This window comes from Quercus robur, chromosome 5 (assembly GCF_932294415.1).
Source record: "Quercus robur chromosome 5, dhQueRobu3.1, whole genome shotgun sequence".
Taxonomy (NCBI): domain Eukaryota; kingdom Viridiplantae; phylum Streptophyta; class Magnoliopsida; order Fagales; family Fagaceae; genus Quercus; species Quercus robur.
Window position 1 is genome coordinate 46,817,770 of NC_065538.1, and position 12,171 is coordinate 46,829,940.

Genomic DNA, 12,171 nt, shown 5'->3' on the forward strand with positions numbered 1-12,171 from the left:
AGATTGTTTTACCCACAATCTCTACCTTAAAGTCTCATCAAAATCCCTCACTCTCTTCCTCTCCATTGTCAAATCCTTGAGAGGCCTTTATACCAAACCTGGTTCTCACCATTATCATCTCTGTGAGACAGTCGTTTGGAGTTCTGGGAAGCAGTTAGGAAGGAGCCAATATTCATTGGTTGATGCTACGGTGTAGTAGCGGAATCCGGAAAGCTAGAAAAGAAAAAGGTTCGGCGCAACCTCGTTGGAGCAAGAAGCTTGGAGGGCTTAGGTGCATTGGGTAGATTAGGCTTGGAGGGTCTATTGCTGTCCTTGTATCCCAACTGTATTTTCTAGTGGATTGATTACCGCTTGGAGGGCGGCGGAGAGGTTTTTCGCCGAGGTCTTCGGTTTCCTCTTCGATAACATATCTGGTGTTATCGCTGTGTTTGCATCTTCCTTCCTCTCTATCTCTGCCTTTACATTATCTGCTGTGGTTTATTTTTGTTGTGGCTTAGATAGTTGTTTAGTCAATACCATGTTATAGCATATGTTAAGTTTCCGCACACTATTGTTTAACATATTACGTGTGTTGATTAAATTGGTTTTTGGGGGTCTAAACGTTCAAAAGTGTTTTTGTACACGTTTTTTGAACTTTCATATTCGTACTAATACAAAATCATGAATGTTGACTGTCACTTTGAAGATTACTACATCTTGATCCTTGAATACTCGATTTAATCCTTCAAGTTATTCATCATATATTTATGAAATTCAATTTCATAAATATATACTTTAGGCCTAACACTCTGAATAACCAAACTCATTAAACTTATCTCAGGGGAATATTTTGAGTGGGTCTTTCATAATCAAAGCATTATTCTTGAGTAAAGCACTTTAGAAAAAGGCAAGCCTTATAGTGTTCTACATATCCATCTATCTTAGTTTTGATCTTGCATTCCACTTGCATCCCTCTACAGATTTGCTAGGAGGTATATCAACCATTTCCTACATATTAAGTCTTATGGAGAGCATCAAGTTCAGTAGTTACTATAGGTGTGAGGCTCACACAGAGTAGCAAATGCAGAAGAATAGTAGTAGTCCTAAAGATGTAGAGAAGGAACTTTCATCCGATTAGAGCAACGAAGTGTAGGGTCAGGTGAAGGCTCTGAAGGAAGGTTCGATGCATGTAAGGATGATGTATATGGTGATGATATGGCTGGATTTAGAACAAATGGACCTGCTTCTTGAGATAAGGCCAAGGGCTAGACATCTGAAAGAGCTAGAGGTCGAATTAGAATCCCTCATTTGGTCAAGATGGAGATCAATAGAAGAACGGCTAAAGATTGGAAGCAGTGAGTAGATATAGAAGAAAACTGCTGAACACTGGAGAATGGACGATGCTCCCAAAATTTCATAAGGTAAGAGATACGCAAACAAGTTGTGGGATTGCAGTAGCCTTTTTAGTTGACATCGTCACCAAGGAAGCAATAGAGTTGAGAGTGAGATTAAAGTTTGGATCGTTAATAAGAAGGAAGGGAAACGAAGCAAGCATAGTGAAAGACGAGACGGAGGAGTAGTCAAAAGGTTGGTCGTGTAATAGCTTAAATGCTGATTTGTTTTGAGTTGCGGTGAGAGAAGAAGATTGGTAATGTAGACAGTAGTGAGTGCAGCTTCACTCCAAAAGTGTTCAAGAATAGATTAGGATATAAGCAGGATAAGGAAGCGTGACCAAGACGATAGCGACTAATTGTACTATACATACACATAAATCAATATGTAAAGTGTATCATTCTATGGAAGACAAGTAATATGCAACAATACAATATGCAACAATACTTTCAAAATCCAACACCTATAGCCAATGTAGGAAATATAAAATCTGAATAGCAGGGGATATATTTTACTTTTAAAAAAATTGAAAAAATGATTAGCTGTACTATTTTATTGTCGAGTAAGCTCCTATCATTAGACAACAGTAAGTAATCACTACTGTCTTTCTAGATCTACTGCACCCACTTCATCTATACAACTCTGAATCCTCGTCGAACTCTGCCTACTAAGCATCCTCTGAAAAGAGCTTAATCGTGTACCAATACCATGTGGCATACTATCTTCTATGGGTGAAACTATGGGTTGAACCCCACTGCATAAATTACCATCCGCTGGCCTGACCCGAGGCTCAGCCAGGGTTCGGCATATGGGGCAAGTTGTGTTTGAGCTAAGCCACATATCAATGCACTCTACATGAAACCTGTGAGTACAATTTGGTAGAAGCTTAACCATGGTCTCTTCCACAATAGTGCTCAAGCAAACTGAGCACTCTGTGACTTCTTCACCATGATCAAGCTCGGCACTTGGATTGTATATGAACTTTGGTAATGAGGCCATGACCAATGGATCGAGACCTGCCATTGGTGACTCAATAGAATGTATTTCATCCAGTGCTTCTTGATTGTTCTCCTATCTAGGGAAGCTTGTTGTCTTAAAAGGTACCTAGGATAGATTTGGAGAATGATGAAGATCATCACAATAGCAAATAGACAATAGAAGAACTATGTGGCAGCAAATAAAGAAGCTGAAGCTATTATTGGTAGACAACTCACATGCTGGCTGTCATTCAAGGAGTATGTCGTTGAATTCTAAAACTTACTAGTGTAAATTTGTATAATATATTATTATGTTAGTCGGTTTAGTAACCGACCTAAGGCCTCTATCTAAGCAATGCATATGTACAAAGACAAAATAAGAGAAGTGAAATGAAATAGATACAGAGCATTAGAAATTTAGAATACTCTGTTAGCTGTGGAAATTTCAAGAAAGGCCATGGCCATAAATTGTCTTAAGTGGTCATGTGCAAGTCTAAGAATATTTGTCTCTTTATGTCTTCAAAACAATGTCCTGATTATTGTTTTATAAAGGCTTGTATCTTATTGGTCTATCCATGCTTACCATAGGTATGCTTGCAAAAGATTATCTTTGATTAATTTTAATTGGTTTGTGATAAACCCTATTTGTTATATTAATAAATATATAAAAGATTTAAAGTTTTTTTTTTTTCTATTCTTTTGCATTCTAGTCTAGAATTATTGCTTAAATTACGTTTTGTGGAAGAATTGTACATGATTACTGTGAGTTACAAATTCTACTTAAGCAAACTTATGCTACATCATATATAAATAAGCTTAATCTTATTCAGCAAGAACGTAAACCATGCTTGAAAGCGTATTCTACTTTGTTAACTAAATTGAACTTATATTCAAAGTAAAATTAATGAAATAATCCTTAACTTTTTTACTCCTTTCAACTCAATTGCAAGTTTACAGCCTTACTACATATGTATATTCATAGTTGGAGATCCATAAAGCACTAGTAAACTCGCTTCTGTATATAATTGATCACTAGATATGTAAAACTTGATAAAAAATAATTATGAAAAAAAATAAAAGCAGTAATTCAGCATGCATCTACATTTCGAAATCAGTGAGACAATTTCATTTTGGTACGAAACTTAACTTCATAATCTGATTGCGGTGAAATCTTTTTAAGAAAGTAAATCTTTTTATTGCAAATTCAATCAATATTTAATGTGTATCACTCTACGGTAGAAAACTAAATGCAACAATACATACTTTCAATGTAATCACTACTGTCTTTCTAGATCTTCTGGACCTCCTTCATCTCCACAACTCTGAATCCCCCTCGACGATCTCTCCCTACTAAGCATCCTCTGAAAAGAGCTTAATCTTGTACCATGTGCCGTACTATCTTCAATAGGTGGATCTAAGGGTTGAACCACAGTGCACAAAGTACTATCCTCTGGCTTGACCATAGGCTCAGCCAGGGTGCGGCATATTGGGCAAGTTGTGTTTGAGTTAAGCCACATATCAATGCACTCCACATGAAACGTGTGTTTACAATTTGGTAGAAGCTTAACCATGGCTTCCTCCACAATGGTGCTCAAGCAAACTGAGCACTCTATGACATCACCATGATCAAGCTGGTCAGTTGGTTTGTACATGAACTTTGGTAATGAGGCCACCACCAATGGATCGAGAGCTTTCATTGGTGTTGGCTCAATGGAAAGTATTTCATCCTCTGCAACTGGAGTTGTTCTCCCATGTGGGGAAGCCTGGCGTCTTCTTTCTTGGTTCCTAAAATGGATTTGGAGAATCGTGAATAGCATCACCAGAGCGATTAGGGAGAACACAGCGACAAGTATGAGATTGCCGACAGAACTCATGGTTACTCCTAAGTTGATCTAGAAAAGGTGCTTCCTTCCTTAATTGACTCTCAAATTCTGAATTTGTACAAGAGAGGTTTTCATTTGATTCACCTTGTTATTTCGTTGAAAAATCTCTGATGGGGTTTGTAATATATTTTCTGGGATTTCCTTGGTGATGGTTTTCATTACCAAATTGAAATTTTACTAATCTCTTGGTGATTTCCTTGTTTTAGGCAGATTGTAGATTGACTTGGCTTTTGAAACATCAACAAATTAAGGATAAAGTTGAAATACTAGTCTCCTTTCTCCACCCTGTCGGCTTTTCTTCAAGAAAGGAAGAAATGATAATGATGTAAAATATTTGTTATTATCATTTTGATAAGTTGAAATGCAAATTAAGGATAAAGCTTTTTTTTGGGATAGGAATTAAGGATAAAGTTGAAATACTAATCTCTAAGTATTTTTATTTGTGATTATCATTTTGAAAAGTTATACTAACATATTGCTAATGGTAAAAAATATTCATCTCGAGACATAAATAAAACGTCTCAAACACGCACCTTCAATAGCTTCCCAAAACAGGTAGTTAGAAAAATTCAGAGCAATTGAAGCTTATTCTTCGTCCTCAAGGGCGGCTTGAAGAATTTGGAGACCTATAGCGAAATTTTTTTTTTTTTTTTAAATAATATTACTTAAACTATGTTATTTTATTTTAGATGCAAAATTACTAATTAATATGAACCCCATAGAATTTTTTTTCGAGAAAGTCTATAGATACTAAAAATTTGACAAAACCTTTCGCACCTATTGATGTGGTATATTGATAGTAACAAGTAAAAAAAAAAAAAAAATGATGTTATTTGTGGACCTAGATAAGAACTAGTAAAAGTTTTCCTACTCAATTGTGAAAAATGTTATGAAATTTTGTATGTATTTCTCTTTCCTTTTTTTTTTTTTTCTTTTTTTAGAAGTCCTACATTCATAACATTTTCACAACAAATCCTAGATGTTAAGTTGATACTGGTTCTAATTTGAACCCACCACTTACATTGCTTTTTTGTCCATCAATAACAGCTAGTAACAACCAATCACTTAAGATTTGTTGTGAAAAATATTGTGGATATAGCATTTTTACTCTTTTTTTTATTGTTTTTCATTTGATAAAAAAAAAAATTACTTCAATTATTAGCTAATATTTGAAGAGGATGAAAGTTGGTCGGCTGACCATCTCTTTCGGCGAGGAAGACTTGGAGGGGACGACCTAACCTCATGATGATGCGTTGGTAGTAACAGCTCAGATAAGCGGGTTCTTGGTGAAAAGAGTGATGATAGACCAAGGAAGCGGAGCTGACATAATGTACTCGGATCTGTTCGAAGGGCTCGAACTGAAGAGTCAGGATTTGGCGAAGTATGATATGCCATTGGTCTCGTTTGACGGAAGAGTCGTGATTCCCGAAGGACAGATTTCTCTCTCGGTGGACATGGAAGGCAAGGAAGTAATAGTGACCTTTATAGTAGTTCGATCATTCTCACCGTACACTGCAATCTTGGGAAGGCCGTGGATTCACGCAATGAAGGCCGTTCCGTCCACCCTGCACGTGAAAGTCAAATTTCCCTCCAAGTATGGAGTCGCCATGGTACGAGGGAACCAATGAGTGGCTAGGCAGTGTCTTGTCACCGCGGTCAGATGGAAGAGCGAACAGATTGGACAAGCGGAGGCCACCGAAAAAGAAACTTTATAGCAATTACAGAAGCCCCGAGGGGAAACGGGGGCGAACGTTGCCGAGGAGGTTTTGAAGGTTAGAATTTTTCTAAACACTGACAGATATTTCCAGATAAGCACAAGCATGAATGACCGAGAAAAGGTAGAGATGTTGTTGTTCCTTTTGCAAAATGTGGATGTTTTTGCCTAGAATCTGTAAGAAGTGCCTGGCGTAGATCCCGAGTTCATTGTCCACAAGCTTAACGTGGACCCATCATTCCCCCCAAAAAAGCAAAAACCGAGAAGAGAATCGAAGGAGCATGTTGACATGGTAAACTTGGAAGTCCAGAGGCTGAAGGAGGCAGGAGTGATAAGAGAAATATTCTTCCCGAAATGGTTAGCAAATACGGTGGTAGTAAAGAAAAAGAATGGTAAATTGAGAGTTTGTGTGGATTTCACAGACTTAAATCGGGCATGTCCCAAGGATCCATTCCCAATGCCCAAGATTGATCAATTAGTAGACGCCATGTATGGGCACCCGAGGATGAGCTTCTTGGTTGCTTTCCAGGGGTATCACTAGATTGCCTTAGCGCCCGAGGACCGAGAAAAGACAGCATTTATCTCCCCGAGTGCAAACTATCACTATGAAGTCATGCGGTTTGGATTGAAAAACGCCGGAGCCACGTACCAGCGGATGATGACAAGGATGTTCCGAGAGAAAATTGAGTGCACGGTGGAAGTATACATTAACGACATGGTGGTAAAGAGCAGAAAGGAGTCGCAACATACGGAAGACCTCCGGGGAGTGTTTGAGATACTCCGGCAGCAAATGTTGTGCCTGAATGCCAAGAAGTGTACTTTCGGTGTGGGGGCTGGCAAGTTCTTGGGTTATCTGATTTCTACTTGGGGGATAGAGGCCAACCCCGACCAGATAGAGGTCGTGAATCGCCTCAGACCACCGAGTAATCCCAAGGAAGTACAAGTGCTAACCGGGATGTTAGCCGCCCTAAACCAATTCATCTCCAAATTTGCTGATCGCTACAGACCGTTTTATCAACTTCTGAAGAAGTGGAAGGAGTTTTAGTGGGACGAGGAATGTGACAAGGCTTTTCGAGATTTGAAGGAATATTTGGCAAAAGCGCCCATGTTAATGGCCCCTGAGTCCGAGGAGGATTTGTTTATGTACCTCTCGGTGTCCGACCACGTCGTGAGTGCTGTGTTACTAAGAGACCAAGGAGTACAGCAGCCAGTGTATTACATAAACAAAACCTTAGTAGATGCCGAGACGAAATACCTGCCCCTGGAGAAGTTAGTATTGGCACTGGTGCACGCCACGAGGAAGTTGCCGCATTACTTTCAGGCTCATACGGTGTTTGTCCTCACCGAGTATCCCCTGCAGTCATTGTTAAAAAGATCGGACTTCACGGGCCGAATAGCCAAGGAGGGAACTCGGTTAGGTTCGTTCGACATAAGGTACCGACCGCGAAGCTCGGTGAAGGGACAGGTTCTTGCTGATTTCATTGCAGAATTTACCCCTAAAAACAACGAGAAGATAATCTGTAATGCAGAAAGTCGTCCATGGAAGGTGTTTGTAGACGGCGCATCAAATGCTATGGGGGCCGGAGCCAGTATTGTCATAATCACCCCAGAGGGCATACGACTAGAACACTCCTTCAAATTAGGATTCAAAGCCTCAAATAATGAAGCCGAATACAAGGCCTTTCTAGCCGGATTGAGGGCCGTATTGCATCTAGGCGTGTATGATGTGGAGATTTATTCGGACTCTCGGCTGGTAGTTTATCAAATCATAGGAAGCTTTAAAGCTCAGGACTCTCGGATGAAAGCCTATCTGAGTACAGCTAAGCAAATCATTAGCCAGTTTGGGACAATGAAGGTGGCCCAGGTAGGTCGGGCACAAAACAGATATGCCGACTCGCTAGCCACGTTGGCCTCATTCGCTACCGAGGATACTCATTGACTCGTCAAAATAGAGCTTATAAGGGAGCCAAGTATCGATGTGAAAAATAATTATGACCCGGCCAGAGTTGAGGTGGCCATGGTATCAGTAGTCAATCCGTGCTGGATGAACCCAATCATAGATTTCTTAGCCGAGGATAAAGTTCCGGACGATGAAAAGGAGGCTAAAAAGATTCGTCGGATGGCTCCCCGGTACTGGCTATCGGTAGATCGCAAATTGTACCAGAGGTCTTTCGTAGGCCCTTACCTTTTATGCCTACATCCCGAGAAAGTAAACGAACTTCTGTCCGAGCTGCATGACGGAGTGTGTGGTGGCCATGTTGGGGAGCGTTCTTTAGCACATAAGGCGATGACCCAGGGGATTTGGTGGCCACAGATGCAGAAGGATGCCGTGGAATATGTCCGGAGGTGTGAACAATGCCAAAAACATGCCCCTCTGATCCACCAGCCAGCAGGTCGTCTAAACCCCGTCAGCAGCCCATGGTCGTTTGCACAATGGGGGCTGGACATCCTCAGCCCTTTTCCCCAAGCAACAGGTAACCGCCGTTTTGTATTGGTGGCAGTTGATTATTTCACGAAGTGGGCGGAAGCCGAGGCCTTGGCCAATATCCGGGATATCAACGTGAAAAAGTTTGTATGGAAAAATATAGTCACAAGGTTTGGGGTGCCGAACTCACTGGTATAAGACAATGGGCTACAGTTCGATAGCAAAGTTTTCCGGGCCTTCTGCAGCGATCTCGGCATTAAGAACAAGTATTCAACTCCGGCATACCCTCAAAGCAACGGCCAAGCTGAGGTAGTGAACAAGACGATTTTGAACGGGTTGAAGAGGAGGCTGGACAGGGCAAAGGGGAGGTGGGTTGAAGAGCTACCTAATGTTTTATGGGCTTACCGTACGACTCCCAGAAGATCCACGAGTGAGACCCCTTTCTCTTTGACATATGGGGTGGAGGCCGTGATACCAACCGAAGTAAGCTTGTGCAGTGCACGGGCCGCAGGATTTGACCTCGTCTAGAACGCCGACCTGATGATGGAGCGCTTAGACTGGTTAGAAGAATGCCGAGAGGCAGCAACCATATGGTTCGTGGAGTATTAGCAGAAACTTGTCCAGAGATACAACCAAGATATAAAGAGTAAGGAATTCAGCGCCAGGGAATTGGTGCTAAGGAAGGTCGTGGGAAACATGCGAGACGCAGCTACAGGGAAGTTTGCTCAAACGTGGGAAGGATCGTACAGAATCACTACCATTGCCGGCACGGGGGCTTACTACCTGGAAGACCTTGACGAGAGGCTGCTCCCCCGGCCATGGAATGTCCACAACCTGAAGAAGTTTTATCCGTGACCATCCATACACTGAAATGTACGTCGAAACTTTGTACTTTGCTAAAATCGAGTTAATGATGAAGTTACTTGTCTACGCTGTTTTTGATTCTATCATTGCACTTTAAGAAAATTGCATGTTTTGTACCCAAAAAAAAAAAAACTCTAAGGACAGAAGCCTCATCCTCGGTTCGATCAAAATCGCTGAGCAGGTGGAAACCTTATCGTTACAAAAAGAAAAAAAACTCTAAGGACAAAAGCCTCATCCTCGGTTCGATCAAAATCGCCGAGCAGGTGGAAACCTTATCGTTACACAAAAAAAAAAAAAAAAAAAAAAAAAAAAAAAAAAAAAAAACTCTAAGGACAGAAGCCTCATCCTCGGTTTGATCAAAATCGCCGAATAAGTGGAAACCTTATCGTTACAAATAAAAATAAAAAAAACCTCTAAGGACAGAAGCCTTATCCTCGGTTCGATTAAAATCGCCGAGCAGGTGGAAACCTTATCGTTACAAAAAAAAAAAAAAAAAAAAAAAAAAAAAAAAAAAAAAAAAAAAAAACTCTAAGGACAGAAGCCTCATCCTCGGTTCGATCAAAATCGCCGAGCAGGTGGAAACCTTAACACCCTTACAAACACTAAGGACTGCAATTTCATTCTCGGATCACCCAAAATCGCCAAGCAAGAGAGAACCGTGCACCAGGTTTCAAGGCATCATGCCTTTTACAATCAGGGAAACTAACCCACCGAGCAGGCAGCTCCCGGCCCAATTTACTAAAGAAGAAGTAACCACAAAAATAGATAAAGAAAGGCGGCATAGAGGGTCAAAATGAAACGCTCGCAGACATAATCCAAGAAAACACGCAACGAACAGAAATTCATTCAAAAAGTTAAAAGCAGAATTGAAAACCAGGATTAATATCTCATCGCCAAAACTCGGCAACCGTTTACGGGTCATCCCCGCGAAATAAGGAAATTGTTCAGCCACCACAACCCGGTGACATAGGCAAATAAACCAATAACAAAATAAAATAAAAAATGTTGTAAAAAGAAGTAAAAGCATGAAATGAGCTGGACGGCAAGTAACTTAATCAAAAGGAGGGCCTATCTGGATCTGTCGCTTCATGCTGCCGCTGGTCGGTCATGGGAAAATGCAGGTCCTCACCGAGTAAGTCTTGTACAGTCGAGATGCTGGTGGCTTCCATCTCATCCGGCTCTGCATGAGCATCAATCTGTTCCACCAACTCCCTCATGCTTGCTGTTTCTTCTTCCTCAGCGGGCACAGTTGGCTCCTACACGACAAAAACGGGGCTCGGAAAGGGAATATAGCTGGGGTCTCTCAAGGGGGAATCCTCGGGAACGCCTAGAGCTTGCAGGGCGGCAAACCACCTAGCCTCAAAACCCAACCTTTGAGCTTGGGCCACCACCGATTCCGCAGATCTCTCGGCATCGGCAAACCCTTCGTTATACCATTTCTGCTCACAGGCCTCCAAAGCTGCCCTTAGGTCAGTGAGTTCCTCGGCTTGGGAGGTTTTCAGGCTAATCACTTCAGCCAGCTTCACATCTGTTTCGTTCTGCTTAGATAAGAGCTCCGAGCACCTCTTCTTCGCCAACACTCTATTCTTTTCCGCGGCAGCAGCCTTCTTCTCGGCAGATTCAGCTACCTTCAGTTTTTCCTTCGCCGTTTTGGCAGCTAACTCTATTCTCCGCCAACACTCTATTCTTTTCCGAACTCCCTCGCCTCTCCGGTCGTGAGCTTCAGCGGCATAAAATTCGCGTACCAAACATCGATGTACGACAAAAGTGGACTGTCAACCAATAGCGCCTGTTTAAAGGACTGCCAGGTGGAATAAACGGGCTCTACTCCGAGAATCAGGTGCAAGGGTCGGAGTTGTCCGTCCCAGTGCACGAATACCTCGGAACGGAGGATAAAGTTTAAGTCCTTGACGTGGACTGTTCTGATGTCCGGAACGAACACTTTGCCGTCTGCAAAAGAACAAATGTTATATCAATATCCGATAACGAAAATCTACTTTAGTAAAGAGGAAATAAAAGGAAAAAGGAAGGCGGGGGAAAATAGTTAAGTCAAGAGATTGGTACGAACCCACTTCATGCTGTGAAAGAGGGCAGGGGACCTCCCCGGCAAACCAGTTGTCGGGCACCCAAACAAACTCCCCAGCCGAGTTCCTATTCGAATCAGGTAGGCATGATATTAGCCGTATCCAATTATCTCTAGTTTTTAGGTAAAAGTTAGAGGCTTTGTTCCCACAGAGACTATACATGTGGTTAATATCATGGTAATCTAACTGTAAATCAAAGGTGTGGTTCAACCTACTAACGCAGCTAACTACCCGGTAAAAGTTGGGGGGGAAGCTGGTCGGGACACAGCCCATAGTACCTCAGTGTGTTTATCAAGGGGGATCCACGGGGAACCTAACCCCGCCCTCTAGAATTGCCATTAAAGGAAAAAAGGTTGTACCATGCCCTCAGTGGAGAGCAATTTCGCTCTCATGGCAGTAAGCCACTTCCACGTCATCGGGAACATTAAACTTTTGCCTAAAGGTGGCCAAGGCAGCTGAGGCCTCCAGGAGATAAGAATAACCCATTTTTGAAACTTAATACTATGAAAGGGAACTCAAAGAAAAAAGCTGAAGGAATAGGAAAGGGAAGAGAACTTACTTTGGGTTCTAAGGGAGAAAGGAACTCTAGGCTGGTGAGTAAGTGCATAAAGAAGTGATCGGCAAAGAGTATGCTCAAGAAATCAGAGGTGAAAAAAGTGAAAGAATGTTCTGAAGAGAGCTATTTATAGGAGCAGAAGAGGGCATGGAAACGTTTAATCAAGCAATAAATGGGCACGATTCACGAAAGACCCTGCGAATGCCAAAGATAATCAACACGCGCGCCGTTTCGGTTCATGAACCGTCAAGCAATAATGACAACTGAACCTAGCGCCCCGGAATAGCGCGTCTTTTG

The 12,171-nt window shown here is 41.8% G+C and overlaps 2 protein-coding genes across 2 annotated transcripts; both read right to left on the minus strand.

Moving 5' to 3' along the window:
- Positions 1–1,968: 1,968 nt before the first annotated feature.
- On the minus strand, positions 1,969–2,394 carry LOC126728263 (RING-H2 finger protein ATL40-like). The gene has a single exon (XM_050434115.1). It carries the CDS (start codon positions 2,392–2,394, stop codon positions 1,969–1,971), a length of 426 nt encoding a protein of 141 aa, XP_050290072.1.
- A 955-nt stretch (positions 2,395–3,349) lies between these two features.
- On the minus strand, positions 3,350–4,544 carry LOC126726128 (E3 ubiquitin-protein ligase ATL41-like). The gene has a single exon (XM_050431250.1). It carries the CDS (start codon positions 4,220–4,222, stop codon positions 3,626–3,628), a length of 597 nt encoding a protein of 198 aa, XP_050287207.1. The 5' UTR covers positions 4,223–4,544; the 3' UTR covers positions 3,350–3,625.
- Between the last annotated feature and the right edge of the window lie 7,627 nt (positions 4,545–12,171).